Genomic DNA, 27,266 nt, shown 5'->3' with positions numbered 1-27,266 from the left:
TTGTGAATAAAGTGGTGTGAAAAGATAAAACATATGCTAAGATAGGAAAACATACTCCAGTCATACACCTTTTCCTTTCAAGGGTAAAAATTTTATTTTTGAGGAACTTCATACTGCACATTTTTAAAGAGTCACATAAGAAAGCAAAAATGTTATCCTCCCCTCATCCTAGAAATAAATAAGGGCATAAAATTTCTTTTTAAATCACGACACTTGGAAGTTTAGCACCAGCATCCAAAATGAACAAAAAAGGAAAAAAAAGCATTTACTATATATTTCAGATTTCTTTGGTTGGGGTTCTCCCCATGTGGTATTAATATTTCTTCTTTCAATTCATATTACCAAAACAGTAAAAACCAGGAAAAAAATATAAACCTAGTGGTTGCTGAAACTGGGGAGGTTGCTCTCTTGTCTTTTGTGCAGGCATTCCCGGGATCTCAGCTTGCTAGAAAAATTGGCTGACTTTTTCCTTTTGCAGTTGTCTGTTTCATAAAGAATAATAGTAAACATTCTAATGTCCACATCTTGGTTATGAGTCTTCCACATTATTGCTTGGATGTTTCTTTGGTGTTGGTTAAGGTCATGGTCTGCTTTACGCTTTATTTTTTTTAATGGTCATTAATTTTTTAGGTCACCTGGAAAAAAATTAAAACCAAGAGTGACAAAATGACCAAAAGTTAAAGAATAAAAAGGCAAAAATGTTAATTCAAAATACGGTATTTCAGAAGCTCGAAATGGAATCTATCCTTGCATCTATAGATTTGTAAACTATACATTTAATAAAACATTTTTATCATAAACCAGAACATTCAGTACGTGGTAGTAAAAATTTTATAAAACTATTTAAAATTACCATCGTGAAGCCTTCTCAAATAAATGAGACTACAGCATCACTAATTCTTCATAATCATGTTAGTGGCTGCACAATATTTCCTAACATGAATATACCCCCAAATCGAGCCCTTTCCCAATGTTAGATTATAGATAGTAGAAATATTTGTTTCCCTGTATTTTGGATTATTTCCTTAGGAGACCTAGAAATAATGTTACTAAGTAGAAGGTTACAGCCAAATGATTCAAACAATTCTCAGTTAATGCAGGCAAATTTAAATAGGGAGCTTAATTCTATGATATATTGTCCACAAAACCCAGAGATAAAATACAATATTCCCAGCATAGCAAATGTCTACCTGACCGAAGGCTATGGGTTTAACAAACTCTTTTAACGAAAAGCTAATTCTTTAATGAAAAGGGCAACAACCAAGAAATACTCAAAAATTTAAGTCCCAGGAGTTACTAGCTAAAAAACCCAGAATGAAAACAACTATGGCTTCTAAATTCCTATATAAGTGGCTTCACAATTGGGTCAGTCCTTCTAGTTATATTTTACCTACATAAATTTTCCAACACCAATAAAGACAGCAAGCTGACCTTTACCCAGAGGTTGCGCTTTACCATGCCCTGTTCAAGCACTTCATACCTGTTCTCTCATAAATCTCTACACCAACCCTAGTGAGGTAGTCTAGTTGGTATCCCTGTTTTATCAACAGCAGACATTGCTGAAGTAGAGGATAAACAAACCACTAGATAGCATCCAGCAAATGAGTAGGAGATCCTGCACTGAGTACAGAAACCTCTTGGCTCTCACACATTATGCTGCACTGCCTCAAAATAAATTCTGTTGGTTATCAAAGGGAAGAAAAAAACTCTCATAAGTTTATTCTGTACAGCAAACTCGTTCAAACTGGCCACTAGGTGTCACAAAAGTAAAACTTTCAAAGTTTTCTTAAGAGGTATTAGTATTAAAAATTGTCTAGAAAAAAATCTGATGTTTACGCCCCCAAAAGCCTAGCAAAATAAGGTCAAATCCCATACTTAAGCACTAAAACTACTCTCTCTCGAGGATCCGAAAAGAGATGAAAGGTCGGCCCAGAGGAACCACAGAACTAGTTCAGGTTAGAAGTCAACAATACTTAAAATATCAACTCGAGCCTGGGGAGCTCTTACCTGGTGATGGTGAAGGTGCCTGGGGAGCCTGGTGTCACTCAGCACCGCTCTGCTCGGTGGCTGGAGCGGGGTTCTCAGATGGCGCGTCGCCTGCCTTGGTCTAAAACACGCAACAAAACCACAAATCAGAAACTGATCCAGATGACAATGGAAAGTTCAAGACTAAAAGGTCTCAAAAGTTAGAACTTGCTGCTTATGAAGGTAAATCACTGTGCAAAATTAACTATTCTTAAGTAGGAGTCAAAATTTAGTACCACAGAAGAAAGGCCCATAAATGGCAACTAAACAGCACCACTCTCCATAACAAAAAGTCTCTGATACCCAACTGCTTTCAATACGCGCTTAGAGAGGCTCCCCTCTAAATGCCGTCCTTTGTTCAGAGAGCCCTAAACATTTTAATTCTGAATCTCCGTTAGTATGCATAATTCTTTCAGAGAATGTTAATTAGTTGAATTCAAATATTGGGTTTGTGTTATGTACAGGGGATTCTCTCTCTCCATAACATATATAGATATAGATCTTAAGCAAAATATTATATATTAAAAACATTATCATTTATATGAAATACGTCGTATTAGATATAAAATAGCTATGAAGGTCATTATAAATAACGTTTTATATAAAATGCTCTATCACTGTCAGTTACCAGGTTATCTAAGCACTCTCAGGATGAACACTGAACAGGGTCTGACATGATTAAGGGTGATCCGGCAACATCCCGCTCTGTGTCTGCATTTACCTCTTTGCCGTCCTGTGAAGGAGCATTCGGAGGACGGGGGCGACGCCGATAGTTGTATGGTCGCCGGTACCCGCGGCGAGCAGGTGGCTGGTTTGGACCGCTGGCCGCTTGTTGGTTCTCTTTGTCTTCAGCCTCGCCAACAGCTGGGGCAGGTCGGGGGCGAGGAGGGCCTCTAGGGCAGAGAACGCGACGAAAGAAAAGAGCACAAGTGCAACAGGCCAGGGGGCCTCAGAATAATCTTTATTTTTTAAGATCAAGCGATCGGTATTGATCGCTAGAATTACACACAGGCTAATGCAGCAAATGGAAGGGAGATTTTTGTGAAAAACCAACCAACCAACAAACTTATCTTTCCACTATTTTCCCCTCTCCAGCTGAATACCTACTTGTAGTGAACAAACATACACTGGACACATAGCATGATCCTGCTAGGCACCTGCCAGGCACCAAGGATAGGAAGATTGAAAAAGAAAAGTTTTGTCTGGTATCTGCTCTCCTCAAGCAGTTTAGTGGGGGCAGGGGGATGAAACATAGGGGAAAACTAACACTACTATGTGCCAGAGCCTGTGCCAGGATGTTTTTGTGTCAAACATTTCATTTCCATGCTAACTCTGGAAGTCGGATTTATAGTGAGAAAACCAAGAGTAGTGTAGAGACGCTAAGTATTTGGTTGAACCACGGGGAACTCTGCTTTTTACAGGTCAACAAAGATCAAATATAATTTTCCCATGATCGTGCAGCCAGGGATTGACAGAGCTGGAATCTACATATACCACTCTCCCCTTTCTGTTTTCATTAAGACATTTCTATGAAGTGTCTTATTTTTGAAAGTCCTTAGTAATTAATCATTAGGAGTGATTATGTCTAAAACTGGAATGAATCTTGTGAGGAAAAAGGACACAAAGTGGTACAAATCCTTTCCCAAAATAATAGACTTACCCTCCTTTCAATAGTGAAGGTCTACTTTTTTCACTTACATCAAGGACCAGGAAGAGGAACAGAAAGGCTTATGATATCAAGAGCTTTAAAAGGATCTTATGGAGTCTAGCCCAATTCAGTCTTCACAAGGGATAAAGCACAAATAACCTATTCCTTCACTAATATGAACATCACTGGTAGTAATAATGTCTCGTGTTTACTGAGGGCAGACTATAACCGGTACCATTATCTTAGATTCATTAGTACTTTTAAAAATTGTAAAATACTCTTCAGTGTCCATCTTAGAGACCTGGTAACTTAAGTCTGACAGTCCAGGAACCTCCAAAAGGAGACACAGGTACAAGGTGGGAATTTAAACACAATCTGATCTGTAGCCTGACTTACCACCTACACTGCCTTTGGTTTTCGCAATTCAGTATCCCAAATACCTTCTTGGCACTCACTTCTTCCTCCGTTTGTTGCTCTACCACTGAATTACCCATCAATTAATTTACTGTTTATTTCATTAAATATTTATAATAAAAAATTAAATATTAATTCACACCATATGACAGTTAATAAATACAAATAATAGTTTGGTACAGAGATACCTAAGTATTTTGTTAGGTGGCAGGAAAATATCCCACGGCCATCTGAAAGCATACTGCAGAGGTCCCCCAAAACTTAGGATGCAGCCACTTCTTCTAATTATTATTACAGATCCATAAAACAGGCCCACAATAGTCTCATCCACTGTACTATTGCTCACAAGTGCTTCACGTGGTCGTTAGTGAAAAATGTCACCTACCTCCGGTACCTTGGGCGGTAAGTTGGATTTCGATGAACTGGTCCCTGAAGTTGTGCCCCCTCTGGGACTCCCTCCTTCATCTCTCCAATCTCACCAGCCTACAAGAAGGCAGTGAGAGCTGAAAATGAATGTCATACTACCAGATATAAGAGACATAGAGCCCATAGTTGCATTCAGAATTTTTAAGTAAAAAGATGCTTCATTATAAAGCCAAGAACCGTCAACTTTAACAGGGAACTGTGTACTGATGATACAGGTCTTCATGAGTGATAGCAAAGAAAAACTTATTTCCACTAGAACAGTCTTTTGCCTATCACAGAGCACCTTATTTTATAATACTAACTTAACATTTTGAAGTGTTCCACTCGTCTCTTACCAAAAAAAACCCTACATTGTAAAAGGAAATACGATGATATATTACATTTGAGCAATGAGAATCTTTTCCACATTTCAAACTCAGACCCACTGATTCAATCTACGAACAGGGTATCCCTTCAACCATTAATGGTTTCTACATTCAAAGATTTTCCCACACCTCCTAACTACACCTTCACCTCTGGTGTCTTCCTTTCATCTCTTTGCATTATTTAAGTATAACCTTTAAAAAATAATAAAATTACACTTTCCTGATGATAAATTTATTTTAAGTTGGGGATATAAAATTCATTTATTGTGGAACTTCCAGAGAAAGAAGTGACTAAAAACTAGTAACAAAACCCACAAGACACATCTCCAAAATTCTTTATAATACAGCCACATCTCAACTTTCTTTTTCTCAACACTAACAACCCTTACTTACTTCTCCCTATTTCACTAAGAAAAGAGAAGCAGCCAGCAAAGAATTTCCACGTTCTTTCACGCTCAAATCTGCCCAGACACCTGCGTTTGCTGTAATTTTCTCCTCTCTCCTAACCTTGGGTGAGTGGTCCATGCTCACATCCAAAGCCAACTCCTCTGTCACCTCCTCAAACACTCTGACTTGCGATCCCCCTCCTCCCCCTCATTGTAGTTTTCCCTCTTCTCTACACCTTCGTTTCCATCCAGGCATACAAACAGGCTGAAATAGCACCCATCCTTTACTTACAGAAAAGTTGGAAGGACAGAACCTAATCCTCAGGCCCCGTTCAAGCTTCACCAGTTGTTCAATAATGTCCTTGACAGCAAAAAGACCCATGCAGAACATGCACTGAATTTAGCTGTCTCTTTGCCCGGAACGGTTCTTCGATCTTTACTTGGTTTTCATGACCTTGACACTTTTAAAGATTACAGGCCAGTTATTTTATTCAATTTGGGGCTGTTTGGTGTTTCCTCATGATTTAGCTTATGCATCTTTGGCAAAGAAGCCACAAAAGTCACACTGCATTCTTCTCATCGCATCCTGTCGGATGGCATATGGTTTCAGTTTGTATCGTTACTGACAATGTGCACTGTCAGTAGTTAAGGTGGTCTCTGCCAAGGCTACTTCGCTGTAAATTTACTCTTTCCCTCTTTGTCATTAATGAGGATCTTGAGAATACTTTCAAAGTCTGTAAATATTTCTCTTCTCATCAAATTCTCAATATATTCATTTATGTATTTGTATCTGTATAGACTCATGGTTTTCTATTTTATTCAATGAGTTATAATCTGTTACTATCATTACTGGCCAATGGGAACCCTTTCAAGCTGGCTCGTGTCCCTGACATGTCTCTAACATTCTTTGAGTACTTTCTTGCTTTTTGGCACAACAAGATGTTCCAGGCTCACATTGTACTTTCTCTGGCCCAGCTCTGAAATCAGCCATTTCTCCAAGAGAGCTTCTTTTTATTGGAGCATGGTATTTAGGAATGAAAAATTGGGGACCAGGTATGCTCAATGTTATCAAGGAGTCTCTGTTTCCAGGCCATTTCTGTAGACAGAAATAAGGCACACACACACACGCTAATATATATCTATACATCTACAGTGTGAGTTACACATATACACATGTGCCTATGGGGGTCTGAATGGAGAGCACATTTGACTTGCCCCTCCATAATGCCTTTAGGAGTAAGTTGTTGGGGAGGGAAAGGTTAGGGAGGCCAGGAGAGAATTCACTAAATGTCAAAACAAAATCAAAGCAAACAAAAACCTTGCCCTGACCCCATATCCTCCTCCAGCTACTGCCCCATTTGAGTTCCTCTACAGACATACATATAAAAGAAAACCACCACCACTACCACCACAGAAACCTTAAGGGAGAATATAATACCTTTTCTTCCTCACCCTTTGCTCTCTTGAATTCATTCTAACCAGACCACAAACCTCCAAGTTATTAAATCCAGTAATCAATTCTCAGCCCAACTTCCTGTGCTTAACAGCATTTAACACAGCATTTCCTTTTTGAAATACCTTCTCCCTGGGGCGCCTGGGTGGCTCATTCGTTAAGCGTCTGCCTTCGGCTCAGGTCATGATCCCAGGGTCCTGGGATCGAGTCCCACATCGGGCTCCCTGCTTGGCAGGAAGCCTGCTTCTCCCTCTCCCACTCCACCTGCTTGTGTTCCTGCTCTCGCTATCTCTCTCTCTGTCAAATAAATAAAATCTTTAAAAAAAAAAAAAAAGAAAGAAAGAAATACCTTCTCCCTATCTGGTCCTTCTTCATCTTCATCTTGCATTGTCAGTGTGCCCTAGGATCAGTGACTCAGTCCTAGGATCAATTTTCAACCTACACTCATTTTATAGTTAATCCCATCCCCTGCCAGGCCTTTTAATTTGTCCTTATGACCCCAAAGTTCCACCTAGTCTCATCCCCACCCCCCACCTCCCCAGACTCCCTTGGGCCTCTATCTCTGCCATTCCCTCTGCTGTTCCTGGCCTTTCCCAGTGCCTGAAAGATTCTCTCCCTCACTTCATTTAGGTATCTTTTCAAATATGACCCCAAAGACTTTGTCAACCACCTTACCTAAAATGACACCTTCCTAACTCAAGCCACGTTCTCCCTCTCAACTGTGCTTTATTTTTCTGCCTACTTCACATCTCCAGGTAAAATTTAAGGGGGGGGGGGGCAGATTTCCAGATGATTTCCACCTTTCCCCCAAACCCGATCTTTCTTCAGTCTTACTGTATTTGTTTAAATAAAAAACCACAGAGGTATCCTTTACTCCTCACACCACACATTCACTCCATTATCAAATGCCATCACTTCTAGGTTTAAAACATTTTTAAATCTGGCCACTTAGCACACCTCCACTGCTAGCATTCTCATCCACGCCATGACCAGCTCCACATGGGGAGATTACAGCAGCTGGTCTCCCTACTTCCACCCCTGCCTCCTGTGGTCTAGCTTCCATAAATAGTCCCATGAGCTCTTAAATATGTGTCTTCCCTGTTTATATCCCTTTACTGGCTTTCTGTCACATTTAGAGCAGGTCAGCAGTCCTTACCAGTCTACCAGGCAGGTTGGATCTGCTCTAAGATACCACCCTAATCGCACCTCCGGCCCCTTGCAGCCTCGCTCACAGCCGTCCCAACCACACAAGCCTCCCTTTAGTGCTCTAAACAAGCCAAGTTGCCTCTTCCCCAGGAACTTTGAGTCACAAAAAGCAGACAGAAACAGCAATTGACATGTATGAAGGATGAGAATTTACTAGAATGGTGAGAGGGGAAGAGCATCGGCAAGAGATTGAGTTTAAATCAAGCTCCCCAACTTCCTGCCCACGCAACCTCAGGTAAAAGTTTGCCAGTTTTTAAAAATACTCAAATCTCTTCATTTGTAACACCAACAAAAATATGGAAATCACTGCCAATTTTCTAAAGCTACAGGGAAGACTGGATGAGCACTGATTTCAAACATCTGCCACTTGGTCAGTGCCAAATATTTTATACTCCCTCTTCTCTATCATATACCTCTTTTCTCAAAGAATGCAAATAGTGGCTATTAGCTCAGTAACCAGTTCTACTTAATTTGCAAGTGAAAACTAAATTAAAATTAAGCTAGAATATTATCTTTAAAAAAATAGAAACCACTTGGTCACTGACGTATCATGCTATATATGTCCCTTGTACATAAGGGAAATACTATTGTCCTGTATCTTATAATTTTTTCCCCGTGGTGTTCAATAAATTTTAGTATTTATGTAGTAGAAAATGTTTGCAAAGACTTCTCTATTTGACCTCAGTAATTTTAATATCCTAGAGATCTCTCTATACTTTTAAGCCATTACACTAACAACCTTGAAGTAGCCTAGCTGTATGAAGGATGAGTCTTAGGGATTTTCATTTGATGCTCTTGATTGCCTTAAGCAGATTTCTTTAATCACTGGACATCCAAACATGGTATGTATTAGAAAGACTGTAAGGAAAAAATGTTGAAGGAATCTAAGGACACCTTTTATTTCATATATGGAATGGGTAAGAGATTCAGCTCAAGTTAAAACAACTCCATGCAATTATCAGAATAAGCGTATGTTTCTCAAAATTAGCTTTCAACCAGCTTGTGCAAATGCCACTCTACAGAGCACTGAAGAATCATTTTGCTCTGAACCTTCAATTCCTAAGATGAAATAGAATTTATTTTAAAAACATAGAAAAAAGAATCATCATGTTCTAAAAAAATGATACGTACGGACATGCTAAATAAATACTAAGAGAGATTATTTCAGGAAAGTACAACTAATGCCCTAAAAATAAATGTGTATTACAATCTCACTGATTCTTCCTGCTCTCATTTCCTAGAAGCCCAGAATGCTGCCCTAAAGAAACCTACTATGCCTCATAGACCCAATCTCTCTATATATGCAAGTCTTCTTGTTATTTTTAGCACATTCGTCAGGGACAGCTGTTAAAGAGTGGAAGGGAAATAACAAGAAGCAATGTAGAAAGAACACAGTCATGCGTGATGGGATAGGAGATGGGTAGCAACGAACAGACTGAACATAGTGTTCAGTCAAAACACTTAGTGGAAAAACAGAAAACAAAAACCAAGGACACGAAGAGGAAAAATTTATAGCTAGTGACAACAAAACTGATATCCTATCCCAAGTCTTCCAAGTTTCCTGGGAATTGTGAAGTTGGTACAAGTTTATTAATTATAGGTCAAGTTCACAATAGCTATATCAGTATTTTTCAGGAAAAAAGGAGAATCAGTAACTAATCAACCATCACCACGTCTACATTAGGTTTTCTGAATAATCATTGCCATCTCATAAAAATTAAAGACTTAATAGAGATTTTATCTATCCTGAGGAGCGTGCTAAAATCTTCACCCTCAATTTAATCATCATAGATCCATGGGTGAGATACCTTCCTATTATCCCCCAGTTAATGGATGAGGATTAAATTGGTTTTCTCGAAAGCTCACAGATTCAAGTAGCAGAGGCAAGATTCAAATCCGGGTCTGCTAACTTCAGAGTTCTAGCTCTTAATGCATAACCATCTGTCTCTCTGCTTTAAATGGTATGCTATTCACCAGGGTGCCCAATTACAGGCATGGCTCCTGTGGTTATGCTTCTGGTTCTGTTATGAGAATGGCTGCTCAGAAAAAGCACCCTAACTAAAGGCCTTGCCTCAGCTTCTGTAGCATCAGGAAGCCACAGGCAAGGTTTGACTCCCGGCGGCTGGTGTTGGAGGAGGAGGAGGAAGAGAAGGCAGAGGAAGGACGGAGGGGTGAGGACTGCTGAAGACGACAAGTCCCAGGTGCAATTTTACCTGCATTCTGTTGGGATGGGGAAAGACCCGGGAGCGGCGGTCAAAGGTCTGTCCCACGTGGTAAGGCGGGAACCGCCTCCGGTACTGAGGGCGATACTGGGGGCGGCGCAGCTGACTCCGGGCCCCAGAGAACTGCCCGTCAGTGGCAGGGGGCTCAAATCCTTCACTGCTGCCGCTCCCTTCCTCCTCCTCCTCCCCAGCGTACTAGCAAGCAAAGAAACAGAGATTCAGAAGAAGTTTCAGCAAGGACAGAACCAAAGAATACCGCTTAGGAGGACTACCCCCAAAAGAAAAGAAAACAAAACAAAACAAAAAAACCTCCCCAAAAAGAATAATCCCTTCTATCATACAGACAGAATGCATCTAACCCAGGTTATCATGTGATTACCTGGGATAAACTACATTAAGATCAAAGTAGATCTGTGCAGATAAAATATCAAGAAGCAGAGAAGCAAGAGCAATCAATCTATAATGAATTTAGTAGTCATCTAATTAGAACTGGTGACTATCTGTTGATCAACCACCCAAAAAAAACCCAAATACAAGGTTGGTATTAGTTAGCTCCGCCAAATGTGTATCTCCCAACATCTGCCATCCACTGGGGGCAAAGTCAGGACAAAACAAGAAAAAAAAAATACTTTGTGGTGTTCTCAACATGTTTGTCCTAAGAGTTCAACCTTCCAGGAGCAGTGCTCAAAGTGTGCACAGGGTCTTGGAAAACCTTTCCGAGTGGGGGGCTGGTACTGAAATTCAAACATTCTTGTAACGTTACTAAGACAATATTTGCCTTTTTTCCCTCTTATTCTCTCATGGGTATGTGGAGGGGCGCCAAAAGCTACAAGGACACGTAGCCTCTTAGCTGACTAAATGCAGAATGAGATATGAAAATCCAGCTGGCTTCTATTAAACCAAATATCAGAGATTTGCAAAAATAGAAAGGAACATCTCTTCTCACTCAATTTAAAAACACCGTTTTCATTAAAAAACATTACTTATATTTGTGTAATGAGCTTATTTTAAATTAATTAAATACCTTTTAAATGGCTGCTCTCATTGCTAATATAATATTAATAGATATAAACACACATAAACAAAAACTCTGGGATCGTCAATAACATTTAAGCATATGGGGCACCTGGGTGGCTCCGTCAGTTAAGCCTCTGCCTCTGGCTCGGGTCATGATCCCAGGGTCCTGGGATCAAGCCCCATGTGGGGCTCCCTGCTCAGTGGGGAGCCAGCTTCTCCCTCTCCCTCTTCCTCTCCCCCTGCTTCTTCTCTCTCTCTCTCTCTCTCTCTCTGTCAAATAAATAAATAAATAAAACCTTTTTTAAAAAAATTTAAGCATATCAATGGGTCCAAAAACCAAAAGTTTGAGAACCACTGACTTACGGCATGATTCTTTTCATATGTTTTGGAATAAAGTTTTAATTGCACTTTTATAGTAGTAAGTTAAAGATAACAGGCAGTTTCTAAATATAGGCCTTATTAACAAAGGAAACTACCGGCCTTAGATTTTTTCCTGTATTTTAGCTACCATTATCACATACTAATATTTTATATTAAAAAACAAACATCCAGGGTGCCTGGGTGGCTCAGTCGTTAAGCGTCTGCCTTCAGTTCAGGTCATGATCCCAGGGTCCTGGGATCAAGTCCCACATCGGGTTCCCTCCTCGGCGGGAAGCCTGCTCTCCCTCTCCCACTCCCAGGGCTTGTGTTCCTGCTCTCACTATCTCTGTCTCTGTCAAATAAATAAATAAAATCTTTAAAAAAAAAAAACAAACATCCAAACATCCCTCAAAGAATTTATATCAAATCTTAAAGGATATAGATATGCAAATGCCAAAGGTAGTCAAGAGAAGTAACTATAGTTTTCAAAAATGAATGAATTAAAAACTAATAAAATAATGACCTATTTCCTTTGGAAGTGAGGATATTTAAGATTTAGAACCCTCCAGAACCAACCACCACATGGGCAACTAAATTCCCAAAAGAGGAAAAGTTTCAACTATAGCCTCAACTAGTCTAATTTCAAAACAATCAAGCCATTCTACACTTCATAAAACCTGCATCAGACACAATGTCCAACTACGTAAGAACATATTAGCATAGAAAATATACACCAAAATAGTAAGTGTGAGACTGCATAAATTATTCTTATTAGGCTTTTCTGTATCTTTTTTGAGTTTTATACAGCCAAATCATTAAGAGTTTTATAAAATAAGAATAATGGCACTGCCATTGCCAAACATGCTCTTTCCAGCTAAGGAGAAAAGTCTTTAAAGAAAAATTTCTTGGGGCGCCTGGGTGGCTCAGTCGGTTAAGTGTCTGCCTTCAGCTCAGGTCATGATCCCAGAGTCCTGGACATCGGGCTCCTTACTCAGCGGGGATCCTGCTTCTCCCTCTGCCTGCGTGTGTGTTCGCTCTCTCTCTCTCTCTGACAAATAAATAAATAAAATCTTAAAAAAAAAAAAGAAAAATTTCTCACTAAAGTTTTTCTACCACTTTTACTTCTGAATTAACCTAGTAATCAAAATACAGTTGGCCCTTGAACAATGTGAAGGTTAGGGGTGCTAACCCCCATGCAGTCAAAAATCCATGTGTAACTTTTAACTTCCCAAAAACTTAACTAAAGGCCTATGGTTGCCTGGAAGCCTAATAATAACACAGAGTCAATCAACACCCACTTTATATGTTATATATATGATATACTACATTCTTACAGTAAAGTAAGCTATGGAAAAGATAATGTTTTTAAGAAAATCATAAGGGAAATATATTTACATTACTGCACTGTATTCACCAAAAAAATCTGCAGGTTAAGGGCACCTACACAATTCAAACATATATTATCCAAGAGTCAACTGCCATCAAAACTAGAGTTCTGTGAATGTGATGAATTTGACAACATTAACTTGATATAATAAATGTTATAGTAGCTCATTCCTACTCCCCACCCCCTGCACAGGTTTTTATTAAAAATCGAATAGGATAAGCAAAATATGGGTAAAAAAATAATAGAACTAGGGGAGGGGGGGTGGGGAGGATGGATGAAATAGACGATGGGGATTAAGGACTGCACTTGCCATGTTGAGCACTGGGTGATGTATGGAAGTGTTGAATTACTGTATTATACACCTGAAACTTATATAACACTGTATGTTAACTAACTGGGAATTAAAAACTTTAAAAAAATAAAAATAGAGACCAATAAAATTTTAAAAAAGAGAGAAAAGAAAAATACAGAAACAAAAATAAAATGTCAACAGGTATCTGATAAAAACCAATTTGGGCAGGGTGTTAAGATGACAGAATGAAGAGGGAAAGCATCAAGGTAAGCAGAAAGATATAAACCTACCAAAGCATAGGGATAAATCATTCTCATTCTGCAGACATTTTATTCTGGTGAGATTTTTCAAAAGGTTTCCTTGGATAATACACATAACCACAATCTAGTGCTCACAAAGCATCTTCAGTTTTATTCTATGGTGCCAATCCCAAGTACTAATTCTAGAAACATCAAAAAATGACTCAAATTTAATGGGATCCTCATGACCGCAAATGAATGGGATTCTTTTTAGGTGCCTTGAGAGTACTTTAAATTGAGCCTTCTAAGTAAGCTGTAAGACAGACTTGGTTGTAAACCCTTCCACCTGGATTGCTACCAATCTAAAAAACTAAAAATCTGGAGAATTACTTACTGCTTCTTTACTTTAAAATAATGGGAAAATGCTATGCTAAATAAAATAGTTACTTAGTCAAGGTAAATTAATATTTCTGTGGTCAGTACTATTTTTTGCCTATTCCCAAGCTATTCCTCGTTCTCCCTTGCCAACCAAACCCTTATTTTCTTAGAGGTCAACAGAGCTAGTGCCAAGAGATGAACAACAGGTTTATACCAATCATGGAAATCCCAGTCCCCTTTGCCAGTGAATGCCACATGACTAGGTTCTGGCCAGATAAAAGAGCCAAATAAAGAGAAAGCCCTTTTGACAACCCTGGCACAGCCTATCTTAATTAAGCCTTCTTGTTGAAAGATAATTGTCTGTTACTTGCAGCCAAATTTGTACAAACTGATACAACTTCTGAATGGCAAGTGTCCAGAGAGACTTTTAGCAATAGAAAAATGCTGGACACTAAAAATTTTCCATCCAAAAAAAAAAAATCATCTTGTGCCTCCAAGAGAAGATACATCTATCTGCTCCAAGTATGTACACTTAATTTTAAACGTGACAATTTTTTCAATCGCTGTTTAGGAAGAGAGACAACATACATTACGGGGCGGTCCACGGCGTCTGCCATAATAGCCACGTCTGTAACGGCGCCGATCAGCAGCATAACGGCTCCCTTCTACTGGGACTCCATCTGGTCCAGTCACATTGGCTGCTTCTGCACCCTGGGAAAGAAAATGAACAAAGATGGCCTCAAAATTAAAAGAAGCTGAACTAACCCCCCACCCCACCCCCAAAAAACCCAGTCTTGGACAGTCAGAATGTTAAAGACTGGCAGAATGTACTCACAATTCCTATCGTGACCTCAAAGATACACCCAGGTATTAAAAAGGTGAGTGAGGTGCTTGGTGTACTGATTAGAATGTAGTTTCTTTGCTCATACAACCTAAACTTTTCCTTCTTGTTTGGTTATACTAAGTTCAAGAGCAGGATGTACCTCTTTAAGAACATAAACTGGTAAATATGCGATTATAAAATAATGCTAGACCAGGAAGAATGTTCCTCAGTGGAAAATAACGTCTAAGAAGATGTTATCTTCTTAGAATAATGTTGAAACTGGATGCCTGGGTCGCTCAGTCAGTTAAGCGTCTGCCTTCAGCTCAGGTCATGATCCCAGGGTTCTGGGGTTGAGCCTGAGTCTGGCTCCCTGCTCAGTGGGGGCGCCTGCTTCTCCCTCTCTCTCTGCCCCTCCCCCTGCTTGTGCTCTCTCTCTCTCTCTGTCTCAAATAAAATCTTTATTAAAAAAAGGAAGAATGAAGGGGGAAAATCGGGAGGGGGAGATGAACCATGAGAGACGATGGACTCTGAAAAACAAAGTGAGGGTTCTAGAGGGGAGGGGGGTGGGAGGATGGGTTAGCCTGGTGATGGGTATTAAAGAGGGCATGTTCTGGGGCACCTGGGTGGCTCAGTTGGTTAAGCGTCTGCCTTCGGCTCAGGTCATGGTCCCATGGCCCTGGGATCGAGCCCCGCATCAGGCTCCCTGCTCGGCGGGAAGCCTGCTTCTCCCTCTCCCACTCCCCCTGCTTGTGTTCCCTCTCTTCGCTGTGTCTCTGTCATATAAATAAAATCTTAAAAAAAAAAAAAAAAAAGAGGGCACGTTCTGCATGGAGCACTGGGTGTTATACACAAACGAATCATGGAACACTACATCTAAAACTAATGATGATGATTAACATAATATTATGGTGATTAACATAATAATAAAAAATAAATAAACAAATAAAAAATGAAAAAAAGAAAAATGTTGAAACCTGTATGATTCTAAGGGACACTAAGAGAAGAGCTATTCACAGGCTCAAGTGGCTCCGTCCGGCACAGAGTTATTGAGAAGGAAACCTCCCAACTTGGCAACAACAGAAAAGAAGGTCCTTGATTTAGCAAGACATAGGTTTCCACAAATGTAGTGCCACTTTAGACCTTCTTATTATCCTTGAAACAGACTTACCATTCTTATCCTCATGTGGACAGGTAAAATAATGCTTCAAAAATATAAAAAATTCAGACAAGATACTCAAGAGTCTATATCACACTCTATACCAATTTGTAAAACCTCAAGTTCTGAAAACATACAGAGGCAAAAATAACCTGGCAACACAAAATTTAAAGGGTTCAATGGGATAACAGAAACCATTACAGGTCAGCATTTGCTGGTGGATGATTTCAAACTCCAGATTTGCAAGACAGCCTAGGGACCACATTGGTAAAGAAATCATTTAAATTTTTATATTGAATGCAGTGACTTTTTCTCTCTTAACAGAACAGCTTGAGAGCTATCAAGAACGTGGACCACGGAATGGTGTGCATGTATGTGCCAAGAGCACATGCACAGTAGTCAGTCAGTCATGCACTCAGTTTCTAGTTTAGCTGCCACAGCTTCTACGGCAGTTATATCATATATGGTTTTTAAATGTTTTTATTCTTATTCTAGATTGTTTTATTGATATCTATAACAGACTATTGATTAAAAACAAAGCATGAAGGACATTACTAATGTTGGAATAAATATGTAACAGTGTAAAACAAAAGTTCTGTAGATATATTACAAGATGATCCATTAGCTTCTTGTATTGTTCTTCATCTGAACAAAGTTGTTACGCAGTCTATGAAGATGCCCCTGGCTTTCCAAAATCCAAGCCAAGGAGAAAATACAATGATTACGTTAAATTTGAATCTTCTTTTGGGGTGCCCGGGTGGCTCAGTTGGTCAAGAGTCTGACTATTGATTTCGGCTCAGGACACAATCTCAGGGTATGAGACTGAGCCCCGCAATGGGCTCCATGCTCAGCAGGGAGTCTCTGAGATTCTCTCCTCCCCTCCCCCCAACCCCGCTGCCTTGCCCCCGCCCCCCCCGAGTGCGTGCACACACACGTGCTCTTTCTCTCAAATAAATAAATAAATCTTTTTAAAAAATTTGAATCTTCTTGGGGCGCCTGTGTGGCTCAGTTGGTTAAGCATCTTCCTTCGGCTCAGGTCATGATCCCAGGGTCCTAGGATCAAACCCTGTATCAAGCTCCCCGCTCAGTGGGGAGTCTGTTTCTCCCTCTCCCTCTGTGTGTTCATGTGCACTCTCTCTCTCTCTCAAATAAATAAATCTTTTATTTTTTTATTTTTTTATTTTTTAAGATTTTATTTATTTATTTGACAGAGAGAGAGAGACAGCGAGAGCAGGAACACAAGCAGGGGGAGTGGGAGAGGGAGAAGCAGGCTTCCCGCCGAGCAGGGAGCCCGATGTGGGACTCGATCCCAGGACCCTGGGATCATGACCTGAGCCGAAGGCAGATGCTTAACGACTGAGCCACCCAGGCGCCCCTAAGTAAATCTTTTAAAAAGAATTTTGGGGCGCCTGGGTGGCTCAGTTGGTTAAGCGACTGCCTTCGGCTCAGTTCATGATGCTGGAGTCCCTGGATCAGGTCCTACATCCGGCTCCCCGCTCTGCAGGGAGTCTGCTTCTCCCTCTGACCCTCCCCCCTCTCATGCTCTGTCTCTCAAATAAATAAATAAAATCTTTAAAAAAAAAAAAAAAATTTTTTTTGAATCCTTTATTGAGGTTAAAACATTCTTTAATGTATATTATTTGTGCAGAAGTGCTTACAAATCACAGCATGAAAATTTTATGCTTATAAAAAGGAAATCTTCCCCAAAGCAACTTTTATCTATTTTTAATACTATGAAAGTCATGGGTGCCTGGCTGGCTCAGCTGGTAAAGCATGTAACTCTTGATCTTGGGGTCGTGAGTTCGAGCCCCGTGTTGGACACAGAGATGACTTTAAAAAAAATACTACAGGGGCGCCTTGGTGGCTCAGTCGTTGGGCGTCTGCCTACGGCTCAGGTCATGATCCCAGGGTCCTGGGATCGAGCCCCGCGTCAGGCTCCCTGCTCTACGGGAAGCCTGCTTCTCTCTCTCCCACTCCCCCGCTTGTGTTCCTGCTCTCACTATCTCTCTCTCTCTGTCAAATGAATAAATAAAACCTTTAAAAATAAATAAATAAATAAAATAAACAGTATAAGGCAACCGTGGGCCCCTGGGTGGCTCAGTCGGTTGAGCAGCCGACTCTTGATTTAAAAAAAAAAAAAAAAATACTACAAAAGTTAAATTTTAATCTACACTTGAATATATATTTGGTACCAAAATAAAGTATCTCCTTTAAATTTTGAAAAATTAGCTTCTCCCTCCATAGTTGAACAGGGTTCAGCATTTATTGAGAAATTAAAATGCCCTTTTATAACATATCAAAGAATGTTTATAATGATATTCAATAATCAAAAATTTTCTCCTTAAAAAAGTCACTTCTTCCTGTCAAAAATCCAAAGTAACATTAATTCAAAAGGGGCCGAGAAACCATTTATTATGCAAGAAAACCATGTGCCTGCACACTTTGATACCCAACCACAACAGTCTCTCACCTTCTCTCCTTCAACCACATCAAACTCTACAGTTTCTCCATCTCCTACACTGCGCAGATATTTCCGTGGGTTATTCTTCTTGATGGCAGTCTGTCGAGAGAACAGAAAATTCTAAATGAAGTATACATCAATATTGGCCACAGATTTCATCTTTCAAGTTTATTGTACATATTACTTTTTAAAAGTATCATTCTCCCACTAACCTGGATTTCCAAAACAAACAAAAAACACTGTAAAACTATGTTCCACATTATTTTCTTGATTCATGTTATCTTTTGCAATTCTTCTTGATAGGTGGATTAAACAGAATGTTTAGTTAATACACAGTTTTGTTACAACCTGATCATAATATTGGATACTATTAGTTCCCTCAAACTATTAAGTACCTAAGATTCAGACTGGACCTCCATCAGTGGTGGGGGGGCAATGCCTTCATGAAATCTTACGTAAATACACAAATACACATTTCACATAGAGAGGTTTCTATGGACAAGAGAAACTGCTAACCTCAAGAGGAATTGTAAAATATAGGAAGGAGTGGAAGGATGATGAAGAATAGAAAAAAAGGAATTTAAAAGTGCCAGAAGCATACTTCTTTTTTATTATGTTATGTTAATCACCACACATTACATCATTAGTTTTTGATGTAGTGTTCCATGATTCATTGTTTGCATATAACACCCAGTGCTCCATTCAGTACGTGCCCTCTTTAATACCCATCATCGGGCCCACTCACCCCCCAACCCCCTCCCCTCTAGAACCCTCAGTTTGTTTCTCAGAGTCCACAGTCTCTCATGGTTCGTCTCCCCCACCGATTTCCCCCCCTTCATTTCTCCCTTCCTACTATCTTTTTTTTTTTTTTTTTTTAACATATAACGTATTATTTGTTTCAGCGGTACAGGTCTGTGATTCAAGTCTTACACAATTCACAGCGCTCACCATAGCACATACCCTCCCCAATGTCTATCACCCAGCCGCCCCAAGAAGGATATTTTCTGACGGAATACACAAAATTATCTCAGGAATGAAACATTACTGATAATCATAATCTGGCCTCTTCCCCACCTCCCCCCATTTTATGCATAAGGAAACATGAGGCTGGTTAGTGATTTAGCTGAAGACCTAAAGATACAGCCTGGTGGGGAAAGTACAGGGCGTGGGTAGGAGAAATTCATACCCCTGCACTGTATCTATGATATTTATTTAATATTTTCCCCATCACACCATTCATCTCTCACTCTTCCCTACACATTCCCTGATGATGCACTGAAAGGTTGAGAAGATATTATGCTGCATGAGACACGTGCACCTAAATATCTGCCTATGAAAAAGCTTCCCTTTCTCAGTCAGTGGAAGGGAGACAATAATTTCTGCAATGAATTTCCATTTCTTTAGTTGGTATCTCTAAATAGTTAAAGGGGCTCCGAGTTTCTGTGGAACTAGGTCAACCTTATTTTATAAAGCGATTAAGCATGTGTAATCCAGCCCTTCCCTTACTCTGAGTGGGAGGGAGGAGGGAAAAAAATGAGCCAATAGCACAGAGACCGGACCCACAGAGGAAGAAAGGCAGCTCAGGACAGGATATATGCTCCCGCAGTTAGAACAGTCAGCCATTCCAAAAGCAGCCCCTCCCTGCCGGCTCGTTCCCTTTTTCCTGTTGAACTGGGCAGGCCTCAACACATTGAGGTGACTCACCACACAACCTCATAGGGACTGGAATCAGGTCATATACTTGCAGGCTAGTGATGCTGGCGACCAGTACAGAAACTTGTGAGGTCCTTTCACTGCAGCTGTCACCAAACAGAGTTCTTTACCCAAAAGGTCTATTAACTTCTAGGTATTATAAGCAACACTTTCTTTCAGTCTGTTACGACTTTAAAAGTCACTGTATCTCAACAACGACAAAAAAATCTATTCAGAGTATCTAGGTAGAACTGATACACATCCAGTCAAGCAGAAATGTAAACAAGAGAAACCACAACTACAGAGCTTAATCCTCGACATCACCAGCTCCAGTCACCACACCCACCTCAAATTCACAATCCTAACCAGGAGGAGACAAAAACGCAGAAAACCAGAGGCTTGACAGAGCCCTGCAGGTAAACGTACTGGTGTTAGGACCTGGCTCCATACTTCCCTGCTGTGCACTAAGAGCTCCCCACATATTTGAGACAACTCAATGAAACTTAAATACACAAAAATAACAAGGGGAAGCATTTCTTCTTTTAACCAATATTGTAAAACAAGTCCAGGATACACAATGAAATAAATAGCATCCCAGGCCAGGAAAGTGAAGACAGAGATCCCAGGAGCAGACAAGCCTGTGTTTCCCATATTTTACCCGTTTTCTACATTTCTTTCGAATCCAAGGGAACGTGGACCTTTTGACCTGGACATGTGCTAACCATGCCTCATTTTAACAGGAATGAGGACTATCCTGGGAATTGGGGAGTTTTCTCATGTCTTGGATACACAGACTCTTAACCATCTGCTTCGCTGTGCTTTATTTACCTCAAGTCAGAGTTACTCTGGTAGAAGGGCTTTAACCAAGACCCACCCAGGCAAAAGCCAGATCAGTTCCAGCCAAACACTAAGGAGGAACCACAAAGTCAGGAAAATAAGATGCTAACATGGAAACAAAATTTTGTTAAGGCCTCAAAGGCTTTAAAAATTAGAACCTGGTCTAACTGATTATTACTCCATTTGAATATTACTGCAAACGTAAAAACTCAAAACAGTTAATATGATGGGACAGAAGAGTTTATCTGCCAATCTTAAAATGTGGACGTGAGCGCCCCTGCAAAAATAAAAATCACAATAAGAGTTCAGAGTAGAATAATAGTATATAGGACTTCATTTTCGAAAAGAGACAACAGCAGATTACAGACGCCCCCCTCCTCACATAAGAAATGTAACATTTATTATCCCTCTTACCTGATGTACAAATACATCTTCTTTGGTGTCATTTCTGTTGGGAGACAAAAAAGTTCATAAATAAAAGTACTAGGTATATGGAAAAACTTAAAAGAACAGATGCTTTTATGAGTTTAGATCCCAAGACTTCAAAAAGACAACATAAATTTTTGTTTATCCTCTCAACTTAATTCAGATGCCTGGAATCAGTCCTTGTGAAAAACTTCCAAACCTGCCAGATACCTGTCTTACCCCTCCATATTACCGGAGTGCTTAGATCCAAGTGTACAGATTCTACAGAAATATCCCTTCCCTCTCATCTCCTCCTAAATCATGTGGAATGTAATCAGAGCCTGAGATTTCCCTCCCAGTAAAAGCAAAGTAAGACAGTTAAAAGGACAGGGCACAGCTGTGAACTAGGCTCTCCTTACACTGAAACCTAAAACAGCACCACCACCCCCCCCCCATTCCTTCCTGCCCTAACTCACCCCCCACCCCACCAAATCAGATAAGGAAGAAATTAAGGCATTTTTAAGGGGGCGGGGGGCAAAGAAAATGACAATATCATGTAAAAACTTCATCATACTCCCAACAGCCTACAGTTGTGTTCTCGTTTTTACATGGCTAGAAGTTACCATTGTTTATTTTTATTTTTTTGAGATTTTATTTATTTGTCAAAGAGAGAGAGCACAAGCAGGGGGAGCAGAAGAGGGAGAAGCAGGCTCCCCACTGAGCAAGGAGCCAGATGTGGGACTCGATCCCAGGACCCTGGGGGTCATGACCTGAGCCGAAGGCAGCCGCTTAACGACTGAGCCACCCAGGCGTCCCGAAGTTACCATTTTTAAAGAAAACACTACACTTTCTACACAGGACTTGGGACAGACCTGGGTTACAGATCCAGCTCAATTACTCACTAGTTGTGTGACCTGAGGAAAGTTGCTTAACCAGTCTAAGATTCCATTTCTCCATCTGTGAAATTAGGGATATGGTCCCAATTATCCTAAGGCCCTTCCCATTTCTCATTCATCTCCCTCACCTTTTCTCTTTTAATGACTGAATTTTATAAAATACGTTATTTATCAGTATTCTGGAAATGTATTTTAATTAACATTTAACACCAGTAGCTTAGAAATGAGAATGCTGACAGTGCTTACAAATCTTAAAACTTACTCCAGACATCAATTAAAAACAAAACAAACAAACAAACAAACAAAAAACTTACATAAGCCATTTAAAAAGTATGGTAAAGGATTTACAAACTTCTGGTGCCATAAAGTAAGCATGCATTTAAAACATATACGGAGATACACACACATACCGATTTATAAATCCATATCCATTTCTGACGTTGAACCATTTGACAGTGCCAAGGACTTTGGTGGCTAAAATAAGATTAAGCAGATAAATTAGTATCTGACCTACAAAGAGATAAAGCTCGTATCAATAAGGTCTTGATAGCATTATTTAAAGCCTAAACATACCTGAGGAAACCATTAAAGGCTTAATTCTAAAATATATTCGGAAAAGAAAATGGAGCAAGGGAAGATATCATAGGAAAATACTTTTCAGAAGACGAAACTTCTCTTCCTTGTTAAACTTTTCAGTAAAGTCATAAGAAAAGGAGTGGTCGTAAGTCTATACAATTCTGCAATAATTAAAATTGGGAAACACTGTTTAAGGAAAAAAAACAAACAAAAAATACTCTTTAAGATCAAAGTTTTAATGCTGAAAAATTTTCTAAGTACAAAAGAAGGGTCACAATGAAAGAGACGGTAGATAGATGAACAAAGTACCAATGACCCTAACACATCACTTTCACACTCTGACATATAAGGCAAACTTTAGTAAGAGAAACAGTAGCTCCTACAAAGCTACTGTTTTGTAGCTAATCTACAAAGACATAAAGTAACTTGTCTAGTTGCCAGATGGGGGCCTATCAGAGGAGTCAAAGAGTAATAATAGAACTGATGCTGTCTCAATCCCAGTTTGTACTCACCACCCCTAGGCATGATGTAACAGGCCTTTCCAAACCGTAGTGATGAATTTGGGCTTCTGTTTCATTGTTTATCCTACTCCCTGCAGTTGGTGAGAGTCAAACTCAGCATTTTTTACAAAATCCCCCTCTTTAACCTGATTGTCTCAACGTTCCATCATGAGTAGGACAATTTCTGTACAACACCAGACTTCAACAGAATCCAAGAGAAGGAATCTACATAATATGGTCATATTAACTTGCACTTCAGAGATTCATATGTCAGCCATTAAGCATGATTTGAGAAGACTCCTTTGAATCAACTGTGAATGCTAAATTCAGAACCTCTAGGAAACGCCTACATCTAAATTCAGGAAACACATAAAGCAATTATCAAGACTCAATGAAACAGGAAATATGACAATAAGAGTAAGGTTAAAAAAAAAAAAAAGACTTAGTAGAGAATGAAAGTAACAAATTAATCCATGCTGCCTCTCTATGAGATACAAAGTTGATAACTTCAAGGATAAACAATAAGGATTCAGTTTTTAAATTCAAGACTAAAATAGTAATTAACACTTGCTTGGTTGTGGGCAGATGCTTTCCACTGTTTTGCTATACTGATATGCCTAAGGAAGTATTTTAGCTCTCTGTAAAAAGAAAAAAAAAAAAAAAAAGAACTCATTATGCCTCTAAAGTCATTCAGCCCACCACTGACTAAGCAATCTCCAGCTCTATGTCCAAGTAACAAAGATCTCTCCAATGAAGAGATTGAACCATTGGAATCTTCAGTTTTAGGCCATTCTAATCAGAGCAACAGGTCAAAGAAGAAGAAAAAAAAAAAAAAAACAACCTGTATTAGATCTAAATGTACACAGAAGAGGCTCATTTTTGATAAATCATATGCTTTTTAGTCAAACATTATTTCAAATGATAGGCTTTTTGTGCCTCCTTTCATTTGACCCAAAATTAATGACCTGGGAAAATATAAAGATAGGAACTCTTTGATTCATTTCCATACAGTTAACGTCTAGCACTGTCAAAGGAATAATCTTGATTAGAAAGGCAACACTAATAGGAAAAAAGATGAAATTTTTAAGTCTAACTTCAATCCAGGCTGAAGGCCATTTTTACTCCCCAAAGTAGTTTTTTAAAATGTCCTAATTCCACAAATATCTCCAACAATGTTACAGGATCGAATTTTCATGCACACCTCTTGCTTTAAAACCATAAACTCACTTCACATACCCAAAGGAGGAAGGGGATGGGGTAGTTCAGAGGAAGACCATATGGCTTCTAGGATGTTTATTAGGAAAGTTTTCTTTCACTCAGGTAAACTATCTGTGGCCTATGGTTATCCACTGAAGTTAAGGACTGTTTGCAGGAACCAGAATGGGAGAATCCAAAAGCAGAATTCCACTTCAGTCAGCACTGTGCCTTGCACATTTTAGGCACCCATGTGTTTGCCTGGCAAAGGAAAGAAGATGGCAGAACACACTGGACAGGGACAAACAGTGTCGAAATGTCATGTAGAAGGCTGTCCTTCATTTTAAGAGTTGGAGTTACAGTGGAAAGATGAAAGACCTCCAGAATCATCACCTGGGATGTGGTAGAGGCTTAACAGCAGTTGGTGAAAAGTTAATTTATCTGTTCCTTTCATCTTTAAAGATATCTGCTTCAGTTTCTTTTTTTTTTAATTTAAGATTCTATTTTTTTTTTAAGATTTTTATTTATTTATCTATTTGACAGAGAGAGACACAGTGAGAGAGGGAACACAAGTAGGGGGAGTGGGAGAGAGAAAAGCAGGCTTCCCGCTGAGCAGGGAGCCAGATGCAGGGCTTGATCCCAGGGTCCTGGGATCATGACCTGAGCCAAAGGCAGACGCTTATCGACTGAGCCACCCAGGTACCCCTCTGCTTCAGTTTAAAATCCAGCAGTTTAGTTTAGATCCAGAAGGGTACAAGGATCAAGTGAAAACCTGAAAGCTTTCCTGTATACAAAAATGAGTATTAAGAATATACCTTAACACTGCTTTGGTTAAGACAAGGTTGTCTCTCTCAGACATTTTGCATGGAAATGTTCCAAGAAACACTTGTTGGAAACAACATCCCAATACAACAGTGACTAGACTGAAGTAACTTTTAGTCCAGCAAAAAAAGGAGGGCAATTTTGTTTCTTAACCTACACAGGTTACATTTAGCATGTTGTCCCCCAGTAACTGAGTAAAAGCTCTGGAAGAACAAGAAAACAGGCCTTGGGGGGGGGGGGGGGGGGGAGACATGGAATTGTATTACTTTCTTCACCTTATTCCTTCAATTTTCTTCCTAGGAAATTGAGTAGGCAAGGCTCAGAGAGATCAAACAGGCCCCACCCCACATATTGGAAATTGCTCTGAAGCATCCTACACCGTCTCCTAACTTTCCCGTTTAAAAAGAGTGCATTGGGGCGCCTGGGTGGCTCAGTCGGTTAAGCGACTGCCTTCGGCTCAGGTCATGATCCTGGAGTCCCGGGATCGAGTCCCGCATCGGGCTCCCTGCTCGGCAGGGAGTCTGCTTCTCCCTCTGACCCTCCCCCTCTCATGCTCTCTCATTCTCACTCAAATAAATAAATAAAATAAAATAAAATAAATAAATAAAAAGAGTGCATGACATATGCACACACCCTTCAGAGTTTATTCACCACCCACCTGCTTTGTAAACCCGCTTTAAAGCCTCACACAGGGCATTCGTTCAGCCTCGAGAACGCTGAAATAGGCGACAAAACCAACAATGACAACAGAAACCCTTTCTGCTGCTCTGCCCCACCAACCTGAACGTCTCATCTTCCCATCTGTTTTCGTAAGTTACAAGTCCCAAGATAAGGATGTTCTGAACAAACGTCATACCCACCCTATGGACGAAGTTTTTTCAGCTGCTGCACCAAGTGCATTCCCACAGTCCGGGAAGAAGAAAACGCGTAAGCGACTGGTAAACCCTGAATGGTTCTTTTCAGCAGTGGGCAGAGGGAGGGAGGAGGACGTGGGACCGAGACCCAAGTTTCCCGCAGAGGATTGCAACACCTCTTAGCCGGCATGTGGCCGACAGAAGCATGGCGTCTTTCCCGTGCCCATGTGGGAAGGGCGTCCGGGACAGACACCTGAGCCTTCTCAGCAAGAAGCCTCTCCACCTTGCCCTCCGTGGGCCCCTAGCCCCCACCTTTCCCGGAGGGACATCCTCACCTCACCCAGATCCCAAGCGAGGACTGCACAGTCCCCGTCCCACGTGTCTGTCCCTCCCCTGCATCCACATCCATCCCTACCCTGGGTCCCCCTCCCAGACCGTCGCTCCCTTCCTCTTTGGACCGAAGTATTCGCCACTACGGGAAGGTGTGGCAGGGCTCGCGCCTAAGTGACAGAAGTTAGGACCCCAACCTGCCGGCCCGGGGCCGGGAGAGGCGCGCACGGGACAGCCAGGCGCGCCCGGCGCCGCGCGCTCCCGCGGGAGCCTCTGCAGGGCCGCCCGGCTGCGGCCACCAGCGCTGGGGACGCCACCGTCACTCTGCCGCCCGGGTGCGAAATGCAGCGGGGCGGCCCCCCTCGGAGCAGCCCCCACCCTCCGCGGCCTGACTCACCGAGAACTTTCTTCTCCGCGTCTTCGCTGCCGGCGGGGGCCGAAGAGGCGGGGGCCGCGGTGCCGGGGGCCGCGTCCCCGCCGGGGCTTCCCGCGACGAGGGCGGCGGGCGCCGGGGCCGCGGCCGGGGGCGCGCCGCCGCCCACCGGGCTCTTGGGCGCGGGGTCCTGGGGGGCCGCGGCGGCCGCCTCCGCCGGAGCCTGCGGGAGGGGGGGGGGGGGTGGTGGTGGCCTCGCCCGCCTCGCTCATGCCGCCGCCTCTGCTCTCAGTCGGGCACCTGGGTGGCGGTTGGTCGGCGGTTAGCGCGGCTGGGGCGCGGCGGCCGGGGCTCGCTCTCGGGGAGGCCGGTGCGGCTCTCGCGGCGCCGGCGGCGGCGGCGGCCGCGGTGGGGGTCTCGCGGCGGAGGCGGCTCGAGCTCTCGGGCTGCGCGCTCGCGCTCGGGCTCCTCGCTCGATCTTACTGCCCCAAAAATGGCCCCGCACAAGTTTTTCCAGGCGGCGCACCGG

The 27,266-nt window shown here is 41.3% G+C and overlaps 1 protein-coding gene across 1 annotated transcript; it reads right to left on the bottom strand.

Annotated features, from left to right (window-relative positions):
• Positions 1-69: 69 nt before the first annotated feature.
• On the bottom strand, positions 70-27,266 carry YBX3 (Y-box binding protein 3). The gene is given in 11 exon segments (XM_045873854.2): positions 70-635; positions 2,008-2,107; positions 2,747-2,918; positions 4,473-4,570; positions 10,137-10,340; positions 14,407-14,529; positions 18,268-18,357; positions 21,202-21,235; positions 22,499-22,562; positions 26,762-26,979; positions 26,981-27,266. Coding segments are annotated over 10 exon segments (1,098 nt in total). The 5' UTR covers positions 27,010-27,266; the 3' UTR covers positions 70-635; positions 2,008-2,041.

This window comes from Mirounga angustirostris, unplaced genomic scaffold (assembly GCF_029215605.1).
Source record: "Mirounga angustirostris isolate CCGP_5_RB_7025 unplaced genomic scaffold, mMirAng1.0.hap1 SCAF_5, whole genome shotgun sequence".
In the NCBI taxonomy this organism is placed as follows: Eukaryota; Metazoa; Chordata; class Mammalia; order Carnivora; family Phocidae; genus Mirounga; species Mirounga angustirostris.
This window is presented reverse-complemented; position numbering and strand designations above follow the sequence as displayed.